General features: G+C 46.1%; 1 protein-coding gene across 5 annotated transcripts in view; it reads left to right on the forward strand.

Moving 5' to 3' along the window:
• The window catches only part of FRMD4B (FERM domain containing 4B), a 137885-nt gene extending 128133 nt beyond the window's left edge, over positions 1 to 9752 (forward strand). For all 5 annotated transcript variants that reach the window (XM_040590411.1, XM_040590409.1, XM_040590412.1 and 2 more), the window contains 6 exons: positions 1533 to 1589; positions 2946 to 3093; positions 4318 to 4443; positions 5572 to 6377; positions 6943 to 7075; positions 8534 to 9752. In XM_040590411.1, coding sequence (XP_040446345.1) covers positions 1533 to 1589; positions 2946 to 3093; positions 4318 to 4443; positions 5572 to 6377; positions 6943 to 7075; positions 8534 to 8654 — 1391 coding nt within the window. In that variant the 3' untranslated portion in view covers positions 8655 to 9752. The remainder of the gene's footprint in view (positions 1 to 1532; positions 1590 to 2945; positions 3094 to 4317; positions 4444 to 5571; positions 6378 to 6942; positions 7076 to 8533) is intronic.
• Positions 9753 to 19231: the final 9479 nt, after the last annotated feature.

Here is a 19231-nt window from a genome sequence, read left to right on the forward strand (position 1 = left end):
CTAAGCAGTGATGAGTCGTTTGTGTCCTGTGAATTTGGGGAATGACTCGTTGGAAATAACATGTTAAATAGCAACATTGATTTATTGAATCAAACTGTAGCTATTTTCATCCCAGCCCCTAAGGGATGGGAGATGAAGGACATACTGGACTGTCTCCTGTTCCCCGTGTTCTGCTCACCCTTTCCTTTGCTTCCTCTCTAGCCCAGAGTTTTGTTCCCTTTTGCAGGGATTTTCACAGACTGGGGATTTAAATTCAGAGCTCGCCCATATGTTGTCAGCATTTGCAGACCCCACAGGCATTCAGCAGTGCAGCTTTTGGCTGGCTTTTTTTCCCCTCTTTTCCTTTTCTTCCCCCCAGGTAATTTTTTTTTGCCTCCTTGCACTGGGCCCAGTTCCTTGTTTCACCACCATATGGTCAAATTCATGTGAATAATCCCCCCCTGCAGCTTTTTCCCAGTGTCCGGTTGCAGGTGGAGCTGTAGCGCATCCTCGGTGGTCTGACAAGTCCCTTCAGGGCAGGGGCCAGCCCTGATGTTTGGCTGCTCTTGAAGAGAACTCAATTCTTGTAACCAGACCTTTTCTCCCAGCAAAGCGCAACAGCAAGGGAGCAACGTAGGGTGCATGTGTTCATGATGACTGATGGAAGAAGCAGGTGTCACACATAAAGTGGCTGCCACTGTGGACTGTTGTTGCTTCCTTTCCCTTGTGCATGGAGGTTCACACAGACCTTTTATCCGCCAGTGCTGTCTTGCCCAAAACAGCCTAGGAACAGTTTTTTCTCTGGGTTAATTGTCTCTATTGCTGCTTTTTATCACCAGCCTAATTTCTTTGCTACTGCTGATCAGTTCTTAACCTTAGCAAGGAAAAGATGTTTCTGAGCAAGTGCTAGTATTGAGTAGTATCAAGGTAGGTGCAGTAAAGCACTTAGAATAAATAACAGAATACAAAGGAAACAGAAACAATTTGAACATCCTTACAACAGTTACTGCTCCCTGTGCTGTCGGAATTTGCAATACCTTGATTGAAATCAGTGGAATTATTCTAGATTGACATTAATGTAACTGAAACAGAATTTGTATGCTGATGAAACATTCAAAAGTGAATGCCAAATTTCAAAAGGCATTTTGTACCTACGTGGTAGGATTTCAGGCATACCTGGAGGAGATTAGATGCTAGCAGCCAAGATCTACATGTCTGTAGGCTCCTGACTCCTATTGAAACACCAAAACACCCTGTGAGATCTGTTGGAAGTTGAGGGGAAAACACTTTTGTAAATCTTGGCCTGATTCCAGCAGCAGCTGAACAAAATCTCCTTTGATAATTACCCAGGTAGCTTGCGGAATTGCAGTGAACATAACAAGTCATGCTGTATTCCAAAGCACGGCTGTCTTCAGGCTGTGGAGGGCTAAAGTATACGGATTGCAGCGGTACAAGTAGCATCTGGCTCTGAAGCTGTAGAAAATAAACCATATGTGATAGTTGGAAATGGATGTTGGGTCTCCTATGCTTAAAGTGCTTGTCTTCATCCACAGATGACATAATTCCATCTGAGAGCAGCTCCCTGTCCGATACAACCACCTACGATGATGGTATGTTGCTTATCCTTTTCTTCCTATGAAGTGTGCCCGTTCAGAGACATTCCTTTGGCTTGCCACGTCCCTTAGCGTACTGTCTTGGTGGCTTTCGATGACAAATTACTTTACAGCAGAGGAAAAAAGAGCTTAATGAGGAATGTCTTTCCTCATCATGGGTTAGTTGTTATTCAAAGTTTCTGCCCTGAAAGCTGAACCCAGTTGCCTTTAGAGAAGGTGATTGGTTTGTTGGTTTTAAGGTGACCAGCCTGCAGGCTGAGGGCACTGTGGATGTCAAATCCTTCATCCCTTGGAAGTGGCCAGAGATGGATGAGCAGCTGGAGGACTTAATGAGCTGGGAGGTTTTGCCCCGCCCTTCTGTCCTCATAGCTACTATAAAACTTACAAAAAAGCAGAATAGTCACAGATATTAACGATCTGTTTACGTTTGTCTGTTACCTAGTAAGCTTGCATCTCACATGGGTAAGGTGTTTGTTCAGCTTACTCATTTTACACACACGCCCACAGACACACACATTCACACCCTGTTCCACAAGGTGGAAAGGACTTGGTTTGCCTCTCCCTTAAACTGGGTAATCATTATTTGGGGACAAACATTATCTAAATTATTGCTCACTTTTCACTTAGGGCCTGATTCCCATCCCACTTTGTCCCAGTTTTAGACTGATATAACCCATCTGTTGCTTTAAAATGGAGTTACAACTGATTCCTGCTTCTACAAGTAGAAGTAGAGCCAGGGCTTTGGCTAGTGAGCGCGTTCTCTGTGATGCTCGTCCTGCATTTATATGTGTGTGTTGGAGTTTCCTGTTGGCTCTGATGGGACCTGGGTTGTGCCCTGAGCAAAATGAGAACAAGGATCAAACCAGCGCTTTCCCAATTGCCTTCAGCCAAATGTGTCTCTCCGTTGTCTTTGCTCATTCGGTCGCTTTTGAAGTCAGTCCCTTTTAGGTTGTGTTTCAAAACTAATTCTTCAAACGTCATTTTCAAGTAAAGAGCTGGAAGGTGAAGGAGAGGAACTGGCCTTTGCAGAGGCTGAGCTTGCCTGCTGGGCTCTGGGAAGGATTGTGTGCAAACAGGTGTTTTCCCAAGGAAGTTCCACTCTGTGATCTGGCACAGCCCCAAGCTGGGTGTAATCTCCATGGGAGCCAGGGCTGCTGAGATCTGGAGGAGCCTCTGCAGTGTCCTGTCAGCCTGGAGGAGAGCTGGGTGCAGGCAGGAGAGCCTTTCTACATTCACAGCTTCTCTTGTGGTCTCTGTAGTGCAAAGTTTTTTTTTATGTAGGGGCCACAGATTTGCATACAGACCAAAAATATCAAGGATTTTGCTAACGAAAGACCGATTTCATTCCGACAGTCAGTGAATCGCTTCCTGTGGCAGCACAGAGACCCAGCTCTGCGCAGCTTTCTCCAAGGCTTCCTCCACCAAAGTCCCTCGGGGTGGAGAGAATTCATCTCAGAAAGTCATCCATCAACGAGCAGCTCTTGGAAACCAGACACTCCAGGTAGGGCATGTCTTGCTGCCGCCGTGCTCACCGCCTTGCTGGCAGGAGCTCCGTCTTGCCCCTGCCACAGTGCCTGTGACTACGGGCACTCCGGTGGAGCCTGGTGCCTCCACTCCTCTGCTGTTACAAGGTTCAGTGATGGGAGCTACATTTCCCCCTTAGTAACCAAAGCGTCTGTAAGTGTGTATAAATAGTTGTCACAGTCTCGGAAATTGTCAGGTGGTGTAGTCTTTGTGAAGAGATTTGAGACGGGTGAGAAATTGAATAGCAAGGGCTGCATTTAAGGAATTGCTCGTGCCCACCAATACTGTCATCCTTTGTTTCTTTCTGTGGTTTGTCTTCAGTATTAGTTAAACAACTTGTAGTTTTCCTGATGACTGTGCTTAGTGGCTTCAGGTAACACCAAACCATACCCATTCCTCCCGATGGTATCAGTATTTCAGCAGGTATGCTGTCAAAGCATACAGAATTCGCATTAAGTCCTGATGAGCAATTCCCTGTGTAAGAGCGGAGTTACTGGGATTCAGCCAGCTATCGTCAATAGTGCCAGCTGCAGTGACTGACTGAGGTTCCTGGATGTACCTGTGGAATTTAAGCACTTCTGAGCTAAAACAACAGTTCTGTGGAGCGCGTGGGCAGCAGTAGCTCTGCTGATGGTTGTGTGATCACGTTGTATGGGTCTGATCTGGTGCTAGTTGTTCTCGGTGTAAGGTTTCCCACTGATCTTGATACTTCTTGGATTGTGCCTTGCATGAGCAGGCTGTTGAAGGCATGCTTTAAAAATGTGTTAAAGTTTTGGGCAATGTCATGTCTTTGTGTTTTTCTTGCCTGTCGCTCAAGATAAGCAGAATGCTTCTCTGCACGAAGTTCAGAAGCTGAATTACAGCTATACGTAACCATTTAGCTGTGATGTGCTCTAATTTAAAACCTGATTCCTTTGCTTCTCTGTTACCTGCTCTGTCTCTTCTGCTCCGTACTTCTGTCCTTGGGCAGCAGCTTTCCCTGCTGGGCATCCTGTGAAGACCTCTCCTGAACCACAAGAAAGGGTTGGATTTTTCTTCCAGTTTAACAGTTCTGTAGTTATAGGGGGAAGCACATGCAGTTATGCCCTTACCTGGGGTCTGTGCCCTTCGTTTTATGTCTTCAAGGCTTATGGTCCATCTATTCCACATGCTGTGACTTGCATGGGGTTTAACCTAACTGAGATTGTCTCCTTCGTTACAGGGACCTGCTTTCGACTCACAGCAGTCCTTACCGAACCCTGGACCGGCCACCCCAGCCCCATGGGGGGAGAAGTATGCCTACAACCCCCGTGCTCACACGCAATGCTTACAGTAGCAGCCACTTACAGTAAGTAAGGGAGCTTTGTGTTAGGCAGCAGCAGAATAAAAGCAAATGGTGTTAAGAGGGCAAAGGGTCCTTGGCCATACAGCTTTCCCCACAGCAGGGTCAGGTTCTTAAAATGTCATTGCTGGGTATTGGAGGCACAAGGTTAGTATCAGCCACCATCTGCTGGCATGGTCCTGCACCAGCTTTGTGACACACGAGCGAGGATGTTCATGTGAGCACAAACCCTGTCTGGGCAAACAGCAGCATGCACAAATGGGTGTCCACAAAATCAGGAGTGAGATGGAACCTGGCACACAAATATTGCTTATCTGATCATTAAAGACTATAGGAGAAGAAAGGTCATTTCCAGATAGGCCCCATAGGGACTTTTAACAAATAATGAGTGTTCAAAAGGTTTCTGTAAAATACTCATAAGATAGCCAGAATTTTTTACAATTCCTTTGTGGCCTCGTTTTCTAACAAAGTGAGGCTTATGAAATTGTATTGTGTGTCAGCTAGTGATCTCCCCACAAAAACTTGTTCACAAGCTGACAGTTGTCTGCTGTGGATTATGTTCCTATAAACTTCCTGAAAAAGCATCCAGATAGAGGAGAGAGCACCCAGTTAGTGCCCTTACTATGGGAAGAGAGCTGCAATGTGAGCTCACCTGTATTATTAGTCACCTGAGAATCCATGCTGGGGAAGGGGAGATGCTATAAGTCTGATAATGTTATGAAGAGCTCATGGTTTATTTGGCTGGGGTGATGCAGCCTGGAGAGACAGAGCCACGGGAAACCCATCTTCCCGTGTTCTGCTCCCAGCTCAGTTATTTGCACACACTTTACCTATGTAAAAACTGAGAACACCTTCCTGTAAGTCATTACAGAATGTGAGTTTGTGAGCTTTGCTGTATGTATGCCTGTCACAGATTAACCTTACTCAGCATGATAGATTTTTATGAGAGATCTCCTACTGATGCAGCAAATCTAAAATTCAGCCAAGCTGAATTTCTTGTGATGCAGATATTCTGTGTGGAACCGTAAGACTGGGTTTGTGGCATGCCTGACTTGCCTGTGCGTGCTCCCTCCAGTTCTGTGTGTACATTTGCGTGTGACTGCCTTTAACCAGCTGACATCTGTGTTGTTTCAGGCCAGATGTTTCCCCGCACCATTGCCGGCAGCGTAGTGGAAGTCTGGAATCCCAAACCCACCTGCTGTCCGAGGCTCCTGCTGAAAAGGCAGCCTTCACCCTCTCAAAGTCCCAGCGGAGCAGCAGCACAGAGATCCTCGATGATGGATCATCCTACACTAGCCAGTCAAGTGCAGAGTATTACTGCGTGACACCTACTCCCAATCCGTATTATACTACTCAGACGCTTGACAACAGGACCAGGGGTCGAAGACGGTCAAAGAAACAAAACATTTCTGCTGCAAATTCAGGAAGTATGCCAAATCTTGCCCAGAAGGATGTCCGCAATGGTGTCTACCACAAAAGTCAGGAACAGCCTTCCTCTAGTTACTATATTTCTGGATATTCCCCATACACCGAATCCGACGTTTATTACAATGGAGGATATGTTTATGAGAGTGATACAGAGGGACAGTACAGCGTCAATCCTTCCTATCGCTCATCAGCACATTACGGATATGACCGTTACAGGGAATTCAGGTCTTACCATGAGGATGAGGTGGACAGAGTACCGCACAACCCATATGCAACCCTAAGGCTTCCACGGAAGCAAGTTGCTAAAACGGAGCACATAACCAAAAACATTCACAAGGCCTTAGTAGCAGAGCATCTCCGTGGCTGGTACCAACGTGCCTCCAGTCAAAAGGAACAGGGTCACAGCCTGCAGGCAGGCTTTGAGTCTGACAGAGGATCTCAAAGGAGTTTGGGCTTTGCTGGTCTGCAGGTGCCGTGCTCTCCTAGCAGTCGGGTGTCATCTTTCTCTTCGGGTAATGTCCTGTTTCTTCTCTGCTGAGTGCTATTTCTAAGCCCCTGCTACACATCAAATTCTGCCCCTCTCCGCTGCCTTGATGAAGTCAGCAGAGTTAAAGCAAGGGTAGAGCTTTGTCCTGAAAGGTAGATGAGGAACCAAACAGGAGCTCAGTGTTCCATGCTTGGGAAGACTCGCTTCTTCTGTGGGTAAACCCACCTTTTGCTCTTTGCAAGTGCAGTAGTCCGAAGGAGCATAAAGAGCTGTACAGGTTTTAAACAAGTGTATTTACCAACTAAAGCTATGTGCAAAACTTCATGCCATCTAAATGCAGTTGCCGTGATGGCTTTCAAAATACTGTACAATGAGCATCATTGAGTGGGTCGTGAAGTTTTTTTGAAGAGATTCCCTAGCTCCAAAATACTACTTGCACAGCGCTTTCCTCCCTTACAGGGCTTGCAAATCATGTTTTGTGTTTGCATTGTCTGCATAGATGCTGCTCATGAGAATTGCCTCACTTGTCTCAGCTGATTTTGCTGGAGAAAGATCTAATGTGCTGTAATTTATTATTTTTTTAATTCCAGCATCTTCTGCAAACACTGCTGGGAACTGGCGAAACCCACTTGCACTGGGACTTTCAGACTATGATACGCTGTCCCATTCCTCTTATGCCAGCTGTTACGCGAATGTTTATGGCAACCTTCCTTTGCAGAGCAGGTAAGTAGAGTATATGGAGATTTCCTGCCCTTCTGTCTGCGTTCCACAGGCTGTTGAAACTTCTGAGAAAATCAGCTTGATTCTAAAGGGCCAGGATGAAGAGTAATTATAAGATTGACTTTGTGGGAGCGAGTTGTCTTTGTGTGGAGTAGATCAGTTGTACCACCACTAACTGTACTGCTGATATTCAAGGGAGGGGGAAACAGTCAAATGAATGAATGAACTCATTGGTTGCACAGCAGTTTCCTCTGGCTGGTGCTGGACCATCGAAGATCTTGCATCCCTGGCAGCTGCAATGCTCAGAGCAGCACTGTGAACAGAGCACCCGCTAAATCCAGTCCCTCTCACCCCCTGTGGCAGGAGGTCTCTCCTGTGCCCCATCAGCAGTCCAGCAGGACACAGTCCTGTTGTGGTTCTGAAGCTGTAGTGCCTGTGCTGATAAACTTTAGGAAAAAAGCAAGGAAAAGAAGCACCTCTTTTCAACCCCGTGTCTGAGCGCTGGTGTTTAAAGGTGATACCACATTACCAGCGCATCTCGCTTGGCAGAGCTTAACCCGGGCACCAGGCGGATTGTGCAGCTGCTTGCAGAGCCACCCTGCTCGTGGGGGCTCTCCCGAAGGCTGCAGGGAGCCCAGGGTCCACACTGGCCTTGCAGAAATTCCTGCAAGTCTCTCGCTACTTCTACTTGATGTTTTAGGTTTCTTCCCCCTGCTATCATTGGCTGGCTGTTAGCAGTGAGGACAGTGACCTCCTGCCCAGGGGAATGGCTCTGCCCCACAAATGCCGTCACGTTTCAGTACGTTTATGCTAATGTAGCCAGCCGTAGTAAGTACCCCACATGTGTGCCTCCTGCTTTGTGGGTTGCAGTTTGCACTTGCTGCCAGGCTGACGTGTGAAATTACTGAATTTTTTATTTTGTTTGTTTTAAAATAAATGGAAGTGTAAGAAAATATATACAAGCTTCTGCTAGATCCTTGTTTCTAAGCTTAACGGCATGGGCTTTTCTATTGCAGTGATTTAAAAGCTCTACAGTAACAGCATTTAAAAATACAGTTTCTACTAATTTCTTAATTTCCTATAATTGAGCTTTGAAACTCTGCTTATTTTGGCAGCTTTATCTAAATTAGGTTTATTAGCTATTAATTTTCCATATTCTGGATCGCTTGTCTGATCATTCATCTCTTTTATTTTCTATTTTAATGTGATTATGGCAAACGAGCAATCAATACACCCTACAGTCTTTGACAATTTATAGCAGCTGAGTTCCTGTTGCACACAATTTTACTAATTACAGCACAAAAAGTGGGTTTGTGTTTGCATCCAGATCGCGCTGGGGTGAACTCACAGTAGCCAGCGTTACTGCAAGCCTGAGGGAGTTGTGTGAGTTGGTGGAGCACTTGGGGACCTGGGGAAGACCCTCTGCTCCCGCGGAGCCCTGATGCCCTGTCTCTCTTACAGAGTGTACGCGGAGCCAAGCCAACTGGGTGGCGATGAGGAGAGCCGGCTGGAAGACGACTTGCACAACAACGAGCAGAGGTTATTCTGGCACGAGGATTCAAAGCCCGGGACGCTCGTGTAGACCGCCTGCAGCCCCCCATTCGTACCCTTGTGTGCCTTGCACAAAGTGCTGTGAGTCCCAGGCAGGTCTCGGGTGGAACTTCCAAACCAAACAAGAAGAGGAAGCAGGCTGTTTTGCTGGGAAAGATGAAATTCAGCATGAAGAGGGACTGTAGCAAAAAATGACAAAGTCTTACCATGACCGGCATTTCTTTCTGAATCCAGATAGCCTCCACGAGGAAGGGCAAGCCACAGTCGAATCGATGACTAGATGCAGCACTTGGTTGAAGTATTTATATTTAGCAAGCACTTTTTGGGAAGATTGGAAGGTATTGAAGGCAAACCTCAGAGGAAGAAAAAAAAAAAAGGCAAAAAGGAGACTCTTATGGAAAAACCAGGAATTCTAGGAGCACAATTCTGATGTCTGAAAGAAGAAATGAAAATTTATTCTGCCATGGCTTATGATGACCTGGAAGGACTTTTCGTAAGCTTATGAAGGATAGATACTGTGTGTGTGGGTGAGGCAAAGGATGACTTAATCAGTATTGGAACATTACTTGAAGGAAGGCTGGATTATTATTTTTTTTTATTATGGAGGTTTGAATGAGTTTATCCTTTTTTTGGGGTGTTGTTAAGAGTGTTTGTTAGCACCACAAGTTTGTTCTGGAAAGAAAAGAATTTGCTGACACATGTTGTGTAAAGCTAAAAGGTGGTTGTGGAGTTTGGAAACAGAAGCAGTAAACTTTGAACTCTCTTTTCCATGATAAAGTGTAATTAATAACCTCCCATTTAATGACCTTTCCGTGGTACAACTTCATTGTGTGGAGGAGCAGGCAAATGTTCACGGTGGCTGCACGGTGACCCCTGTTCATCGGGTGACGATTCCATTTTGCTCTGCCATAGTCAACCGAGGGTCCGCAGTGGGGAGCTCCAGTGATCACACAGCAAACAACTCGAGTGTAACGGCCAGTATTTTCAGGTGGATGCAAACACAAACAGCCAAGCGGGTGCCTTAAAATGAGGGGCATTAGGATTGTACCGCAAGTCCATCTGAACTGCCAGGTGCATTGCGAAGTCACTAAGTGACAGAACAGCATTTTCCCGAAACCATTTGTGTAGGGAAAAAAAAAAAAAAATGCGACTGCAGTCTTGATCTAAGAGGGATAAACCTACCTCACGTCATCGATCTGTAGGAACACATTGGCATGGGTTATCTTGCGTGATTTCCGACGACTCGTTTGCGTACAGTAAAATCTCTCTTGTTTCTCAGCTGTACTGTGCTTCAGGATTCCATAAATGGTGCTCTTTTTTTTTCTTTTATACAAAGGATTAGTTACTCCTTGTTCATATTGTGAATAGAGAAGTTTCTGAAACATTTTTGACATTTTTTACCAATATTCGAGAGCATGTAATATATACAGAAGGACACACTTGTTAAGCTGGTACTTAGTCGTTTGTATTATTAGGGTCGCGATTTGGAATTAAACAAACAAAACCAAAATAAAAAATAACTTATTTCCTTGTTTTTGCATATTTGTATAGCCTTCTAGAAATGCGAAAGCTCTTTTTGCTTATTCTTTTACTACTTCTGAATTTTTTAGACCTATTATTTTGTATAGGTCAATAAACTAAAAAGTGTGTTACCAAAACCACTTCAGCATTCCTTCTATTTCTACTCGAGTGCTTGGAAAAGTGCAGTGTGTGTTATTTCAGAGCTTTAAAATGAGAGACTAAATCACCCTGGTGTGGTTGCTTTTGGCCTGGGGTGTTAGGTTGGGTGCCGGGGGTCAGTGGCCTTGGCTGGGGGAAGCTTGGCCCAAGGCAGATCAGACCCTCCCAAAACATGTCTGTAAGCCTGGATTTCTGATGGTGCAAGTGGAGAGAGAGAGGTGGACTCGGTGCCTTTGAGGGGCCTGTCTGGCACTGCTGCCCTGAGGGAGCCAAGCTGGGCTTATTGAGCATCCCTGGAGGGCCACTGTCCCTGGACCTGCTGCCCAGCCTCAGCCCAGCAGCGATACACAGAGGTGGCCTTGTGTTTCTGGAAATACTTCTTGCTCATCTCTCCTTGCACCTAAAAATTGCTGCAGCCTTTCCGATTTGGAGTGTGGCTGTTGGGGTTTGTGTTGCTCATCTGCTGGGTCCTCTTCTGAGTTTGTGTCCTCTGAGATGCCCACCTTTCTGGAAGAGTGACTTGGCTTCTGGATGTATAACTGCTTTTGTACCCTGGGCACCAAGTAGTGGAGGTAATTCAGTCTCACTCTCCTCTCTGAAGAGCGCTTTGTCATTTCCTACTTTTTGTGGCATCCATAAGCTTCACCACCCCCACTGAATTTCATGCTTCTTTCCAGGTTCCTGGTAAAAATAGGTATTAACACAAAGTTGCAGACATGCCTACTAAAAATACCCCCACGTTGTCATACTTTGCTATCTCTCCAAGTAGTTTTCGAGGTTTGTTTGCAAGTTCTTCATTCATTGAATCACGCTTGCTGCTGTTACAAAACATTGGTGTTTTGAGCAAGAAGCCAATTGGTACAAAGTCCAATACCTTACCCAGGACGAATGGTATCAGCACAGGCTGGTGGTTATTTATCAGCACTCAAAGCTTTTCATTTAAGAAAGGAAATGAAGTGTGGGGGGTGGGAAAAAAAAAAAGGTTGTGCCCCATTTGAAGCGTTGTTTGCATTCCTTTATTTTAATGCTGTAGCTATTGAGTTCTGTATTGGCTTTTCTGTTTGCGTTCAGGATTTAGCTACCACATCCGTGTTGGCACACCGCTGGCACTCAGCCTGGCCTCCTGGCTTGCTTGGACAGGACCAGCACGGGTGATGTTGTTGAGAAGATGAGGATTTGAGATGGGTTTGGGATAATCTGTTTGGGGATATTGGGTATGAGATCTCTAGTGCCGGAGTTCAGAGCCTGGCTGCAGCTCCCAGGAGGTCAGAGCTTGGCACGGCTGCAGGTGCAGCGCTCGTCACCCCTCTGGGCATCCTCCGCATGCCTGGCCCTGCAAGAGGGGCACTCTTAGAAATGCCTGTGAAGGGCGGGAGTGCAGAGCCAAGGAAGGAGGCCCAGAAGAGGAGAGAATGAGATCCAGCTTCTCTTCCTCAGCTGTTGCCTGGGGCAGGTAGCAGAGGGCTGGAGTCAGCTATGGGTGGCACTAGGGAAGGAGAGGGAGGGCACAGCGTCCCCTGGGACCTCTGCCCATGGCCAGCAAGGGAGTTGGCGATGCTGTGCAGCTTGTGCAAACCTGCTTTTTGCGAGTTGTTCCCCAGGACCCTTAACTTTGCCTTTTGCAGACCTCCAGCTTGCTTTGTTGCACCGTGTTTGTGGAGCGATGCTTTGACACGTATGTACGCCTGCTCAGAGACCGGGCCTGTATAATGCAGCTGAAGAGGTAAAACAGATGTACTTGTAATTGATGCATTTGTTCGCAGCTGAAATACAAATTCCCTGTTCTTGCTTTGAATTCCTACCTGTCTGGTGTTTCTGCTGTTTACCCGCAGCTCTTCCTCAGCAGGATTACTGAGGACATCTAGTGCCTGAGCAGCCACAGTGAAGAGGAGAGCATCCCAGCCTCCGGAATCCGCCCTGCCCCTTCCAGTTTGAAGAAGTATTTAGAAACTCTCATTAAGTATGATCCAGAACAAAGACAAGAGGTGAACAATGTGAAACACCAGTGCAAATCACCCACAGCGTTCAATTTCAGCATCACAAACATCTCTCTTCAGAAGGTAGAAGCTGCTGCTGCTGAGATGAGTGTGCAGATGGGAAATGAAAACCCCCATGAAGCTGTACGTAATGGAGCATTTCTGGGTGCTTTTTAGTTGATGCGTGAAGAGGAAAAAGCTGTTCTTGTCAGGAATCCTTAAAAACACACTAGGACACTGTGCTAAAATAAGCTGTGCTTGATGTTTTTAGTTACTGTCTGCTTTTTCTCCACTGTTTTGAACACAAATGCTCTGAGATGTGGGAAGATGAATGCTGCAAGCCCTGCTGGAGTCTAACACTCCTCTGGCACCGGGACTGGGGAGGGACAGGGCTCAGGCCAGGAGCCCCCTGCCCAAGAGCAGGTAAACGTTTAAAGATCAAAAATCTTTAAAATTCACCTGAGCATACTTAAGCGAAACTTGTTGGCCAAAATGACTTAATACATGACGTGACTCCTGCAGGTTTCTGCTGACTTTTCATTTATGATGTTGGACTTCTTCAGCTTAAACGTGAGCAATATTTGCAGCGATGTTTTGTACGCAGCAAGGCTGCTTGGCTCTTGGGGGTGGGGTGTGGGGTGAGAAGCCTTCACCATGGCCTGGCCAGTCCCCAGATGTTGGTTGGAAATCCTACAAGGGCTGAAGGTTTGCTCCATCTCCTGGGTTATGAGGATTAATGCAGGAGAGCTGCTCCTACAGGAGCTTCTGAGCCTGGGGAGAAGCGCCCCGTCACTGCACTTCTGTGGCACTTTCTGGATGAGTTAACACCTCTGCTAGGAAGAGTGCTGCTTTTTACACTATTTTTTTATCTCCTTTGTGCTTTTTTTATCATATTTAATGCATTTCTAAGAAAGAAAGCTAAGAGCTTTAGCTGTAGCAGAACCTCACACGAATATTGAAATTGATCAAGTTAAACCAAATAGAAGCAAACTTTTAATTGTGCTTATTTCATTTAAGTCAAATTATCTGTTTTCCATGGATTATTTTTTTCCCTAGGGAACTTGTGTTTGGGGAATAACTCTGTGTCATTGGGAGTGTTTTATCTTGTTGGTAATAGAAACTTTCTACAGTAGTTTTCAGATTATTTTTGCAGCTGTTTGAGATAAATATGGTGGGGGAAAAAAATATTTTGCAAATGTGTGAAGACATAAACAGTTCTGCATGCTTTTTCTCATTGCACTGTGCTGGGCATCGTCTCTCTTCCTGCCACGTCCCCTGCTCTTGGCCTTGTTCTTCTCATGTTGAAGGCCAGGCTGCTGGCACTGACTGCCCAGAGAACCCAGTGTCATTCCTTGGATCGGTTGGGGATGATATGGCTTTTCAATCAAGCGAAGTAATGAATGTGGTGTCCGTGTAGAGCAGGGGAAGGGGACCTACAGCTCTAATGTGGAGGAAACCCTCATTAAAATCAGTTACCATTTGGATTTATGTAGCTTGGGTAACTCTGCACATATGGATGTTTGCTGTTTCACCAAGCAGTGAGAAAATGGACCTTCACCCTGGCGTAGATGGTGTTGCTGGGGGAAGGGACGTATGCGTGGTGTCCATCTGTGTTTTCAGGTGTGAGCTTTGTATGATGGATTTTATTGTGGCTGCTGGTTCCAGTAGTGTCCCTTGCCCACATTGATGCATGGTTGGGACTTTGGAAATCCTGGTTGCTCTCTGACACCAGTGTTGGGATCTACAGGGTGATCCCACCGTAGACCTGGATAGAGGAAAAAGGCAATTTTACATTTGTTGTATTGTCATCCACCCTCTTTCCCCCCTGTTTAGCTCTCTCCTCCACCTGCCCTGTCCTGTCACAAACTGGCCAAGCGCCCTTGAGTGCCAGGACGGTATGTCTGCAATGCCTGGCTGAGCTTTCCAAAGCAGACGCTTTCTCCTGTTCCCGGTGTTGCTGTGATGCCCACACTGCCAGCGGGTGAGGCTGGTGGCACCCTGTCTTGATGCACAACCCCCTGCCTTGCCTGGTAGGACCTTCCCCTTCCCCTCACAGCTGTTAAACACAGATTCAGGACCACATGGATCATCTCCTGCGGCAGGATTTATCATCAAAGGCAATTACTGCAGGCTCTGACGCAGCAAGTCAAAACTGATGTGACGTTTGCCCCTCGGAGGAAGGGCTGGTGTGAGCTGTGATCAGTGCTGTAGCCTGGGAGGAGACAGGACACAGATGTCAGGGCCTTCATGAAAGAGAAGCAAGACCTTTAAGAGGAAGTTCCTTGCCATCCATCCAACTTCATTATCCATGTCTGTCCCTTATGAAGGGAATCACCATAAATTCTTCAGCAAGTCCTTGACTGCAGAGAGATGTACTCTGTCTCCCAGGGCATCTCCTGCCTGTCTCAAGTGCGGCAGGCATGGGTCTCAATTTATATTTAATTGTTAGAGTGTCATTGAAGAGCTACAGATGAAGAAGAGTTTGCAGCCAGCCAGGGCTCAGCTGGAGTAACTCTAGAAGAAACCCTTCCACCTGTTCCTGGGCTGAGGTTAGGGAAGGACGTGCCTTGTGTGTGCACAACGAAATTGCCATGTGGCCTTGCTGGCATCATTGCCTGCGAGCACGTTTTAGTGGCAGGATGATAGGAGGAATGGGGCTGCGATAGGTCTGGATGCTATAAAAGAAAGATACGCCCTGCCTTTAATGCGAAGGGTGATACTATTTCCTAGAATGACTCTGTTTCTTATCTCATCTGGCTTGTGCTGAATTCAGTGTTTCATACAAACCTGGAGGTGTTAGCTTGTTCAAAAGCTTATGCTGATGGCTGTCACTCCTTGAAGAGTCCTTGTGTTGTGTTGTTACAGTTCTGATTTAATAGTATTGCCATAGAACACTTGGAGGGAAACTATATAAATTTGGCTGAAAAAGGGAAAAGGCATTTTAAAGTTTAATTATAGTTACTGGTTTTAGTGCAAGGTATTTGTAACTCCTGAGGCTGCCGTGCAAACCCAGAGCATAGATAAATCATCAGAATAAAGGCAGAGTTAATAGTAAATGCTAAATTGTGTATGCTGCCACAGGTAGGTTCTTATGCAGACTGCGTGCAGAATGAGTATCTTCTCCAAAGGTCTGAGCTTGCATTTCTGATGCAAAGTATTGAACCTCTGAGCCTGTGCCTGTCTTGCACACAGATTTGGAATAATAAGCCCTTGGTGAATAATAGTAAATATTTGGGTAAATGCGCTGTGTGATGCCCATGGGTAGTGTGGGATTCAGCGCTGCCTGCCTGTGCTGCCCAGTGGTCCAGGCAAGCTGTGGTTGTCAGACAGAAGCCAGTGCTGCCCTGGGGCAGGGGTCACTGGCACAGGGGGTCAGTGTCCCCCTCGAGTGGCTGTAACTAGCCTCAGCTCTGTCCCAAACCGCATGAAGCTACATTGGGGCAGCTCAGGGCACCTTTTGGTTTTGCCTGTTGGTGGAAAGTCCCCAGCAGAGCTGTAGCTTGGTCCCTGAAGTCGCAGTCAGACATTCAACATCCCCTCACGAGTCACCTGCTCCCCATAAAACAACAAAATCGCTCACGGTCTCTCACAGACCCGTTTTCATTCACCACAGGCTGGTTTACATTTGTTTGGCAGCTGTTAGTGCTCTGCTTTGGGAAGATGAGGCCACAAACCACCACCCAGGGATGAAAATATTCAGGTATTTGCAAGTGCTTTACCAAGGTCACGTAAATAACACAAGATGGGAAAGTAAAATACCAAGTTAGCAGGGATGCAACTAGTGCTGAACGTTTCAGCATTTTGCCTGTGACCGTGTGATGAATGATATCTGGGAGTAGAAGCTCCCTCCGTTGGCCCCAGCCCTGCTGCTTGTTGATGAGCACGGTGCAAAGAGGCGTTGTGTGTCCTCTGACTGTGCTGGGGCTGCTGCTCAAAGCACTTTAAAACATGGTCAGTAATAAATAAATAAATAAATAAATAAAAAGCGCACATATGTATATTGGCAGGGAGGGTGGCAGGTATGGTGTAGTGTTGTTCTTTGGCAGGCAAACACTGAAACATGGGCTTCTAGGGTGAAAGTTGGAATGTGTTTTGGCTCTGAACAAGGCAGAGATTTGCCTTGATTCAGCCCAGACCCCCAGGACCAGCTCAGTTCTTCTCAGTGTCATCCACAGCCCCCCATCAGCAAAATGTCACTGTCAGCGTTCATATGTGGAGCTGTGCCCTGCCCTAAAATCATGGGGTTTGGGGTGATCTTCTTAAAACAGTTTAAAACACTTGAAATGGTTTAGAAATCCACCAGCTAATTATTTAACTCTTCTTGATGCAAACGAAGGCACACACATCTGACTTACCTGTGCTTTTCCCTGCGGGATCATTTGGACCCTGCCCCAGTCTGAAATTTTGTTTCCTTAATTTCTGATGTGGCCAAAGTCCCCTCCATGCTCCCCCTTTTTCCCTAGGCATTTTAACATTTTCTTTTCCCTGTAATAAGGAATGTGGATGATGACAGAGGTGGTTTCCTACCATGCAGGGAGGACCCAGTGTAGCTGGTCTCAGACTTCTCTGAAAATAGAAACTGGGGGAAAAAAATTTTAAAATCACAATGTTCTTTTTTAGGGCCCAATTAGAGGCACTCAGGTCCCACTGAAACAGGAGATGCAGCTGTGCTTGCTCCTCTCGGAGCCGAAGGAAACTGCCAGGCTGCTTTGCAGTGAGATGCAGTGATTTGGTGGTGGCTGGGGCAGGGGCAAGGGGCTCACACCCCTGTCCCCGCCACTCCATCGCGTCCCCAGGCCAGCCACCAACGTGCCTGCCCTTCACATGGGGGCTTGGCTTTGCAGCTCCCTATCAAGCAACTTGGGCAAATACTTTGAAAGTCAAATGCCCTTACTCTATTTAAGCAACAAACTTAATCTGATACGTTTATATCTGTCACAGTTTGGAGGTGTGGTGGGTTGGGCGTTTTTTTCCCCTCCAAGAAGACGATCCTTGGTGTTTTTCCCACAGGGTGTCTCTCTATGATTGCTTTCGTTACTTAGTAGTTGTTATTGTTGAGATCCATCATCTGACTCTTTATAATCCCATATTGCGTTACACTGCGTTGCTGGACATGCTTGGTGTATGCTACTGTTTGTCAATTTTAGACTGCCCCATCAAGCCTATGCATTTCTTAAAGGCGATGCAAGGTTGGGTTACACAGGCACATTCTGCAGCTCGTTCCAGCTAATGCCTTGGCCCTTGGAAATGCCACGGATTCGTAATAGAGGGGAATAAACATGTGGGTTTTATAAGCAAAAACAATGGAAGCAAACATTATAGAAATTGCTCTCAAGGATTTGGCATCAGCATGTGTCCCATCGATTACCTTAAAAACAGAAGACATTTTAGGTACTTGAAGCATGGTTTGATGGCCTGCTTCATGTCAAATGGTGTCACAGGGGTCGGCCCCTCTTGATATTTGAGTTATAAACTTGTCAGTCCTTTTGCTTTCGAGAGACATAGGTTCCAAGTGTTGAAGGAAATGCACAAATAAGCAAAACCAACGGAGTGAAAGAATCCTGCATGAGAGCCTGCTGGGTTTCACCCAAGAGTTCATCCACATGCGAGTACCTCCCTTAGAAACAGTAAGCAATAAGTAGGAATAGTTCATTACCAAGGGCCGACCTTTTCTTCTACCAGTTTGCTGATAAAGTGCTTTTATTTAACACTTGTTAGGTACCTACTTTGCATGAATTTTGAGCTGCTACCCATAGGAAATGCTTTGCAGGTACCTCTTGTCTTCTCTTTCTCCTTTGAGCGTGGCTGCTGGCACAGCTCTCTGCCTTTGCGTAACAGAGCACCTCCTGCAGCAGCTTATTAGCCCGAGATTCCTGAGCAAGTGTCAAATTGGTGTGAAAATAGCAAGTGCTACCGATGGAAGTGGCTTTCCTGTCTTAATGAAGGTTGAGGAACGAGTGATTATTTTACAAAACTCTGAGGGGAATACCCGCCAGTGTTATTCAGAAGAAGATGGGAGTTTTGCCTTGGAAAAGACTTCTAGATTTGGCCATGAGTGTGTCCCCAGCCTGGGGGGTGGTGTTTGTTGCCTTAACGTGCCGTTTCCAGCACACCGAAACACTAAGCAACGTATTAGAAAAGGAAGTGAATCCTGAACTCGAGGTAATTTATGGAGGAGACCTAAAGTAGGCAAAATGTGATACCCACCTTGGAAATCTGGGGGATTAGCACATGTGTCACCAGGAGAGGTGTCACCCAGGCAGCCTTTCGCTCTGCATCTGATGGAGAAGGCATTGCTCCCAGAAGTGTAGTGTTTCCTAATCATGGTATTGACAAGTGATATATTTCTACTTAGAAGAAAACTTGCTTTTCAAATACCTGATAGTGTTCTCAGTATCCCTGTTTTCCTTCTCGAGAGGACTTCATGGGTTTGACCCTACTTAACTTAGCAGATCTGATAAGACCATGGCCCAAGATGGCCTGGCTGAAGATCATGGAAATACAAGAAGGTGGCCAGGGGCTTTGCAGTCAAGAAATTAGCAAGCGATAAGTAACCACTGGATAGACAGTTTCTGTGACCCAAACAGCATCGTTTGGGAGAATAACATACCAGCTACAGAGAGCACTGATTTATTTGATAACATCAGGAAACCATTTATGGACTCTATTATGGGCAGCAATTGCTGGGGGTTAAACTGCTAGACCGGATAGATTGATGTGTGGGTCTGCTGTTGTGCTTGCTACTGCAAAATATAAAATCAGGCTGTTCCCTGACATACCAAATGGAGCTGTTACATTCTTGGCTTGGAGGTTTGTTGTTTTTTCCTTTACCACTTATTTCGTTCTTAAATTTTTGCTGCCTTCCCTGCTGTGTAACAGCATTAATTAAATGAGGACCTTTGGATAATGGCTTTTTAATAGAGGTTAACAGAGCTTTGAACACCATGTTTCT

Source organism: Falco naumanni, chromosome 4 (genome assembly GCF_017639655.2).
Source record: "Falco naumanni isolate bFalNau1 chromosome 4, bFalNau1.pat, whole genome shotgun sequence".
NCBI classification, from domain to species: Eukaryota; Metazoa; Chordata; class Aves; order Falconiformes; family Falconidae; genus Falco; species Falco naumanni.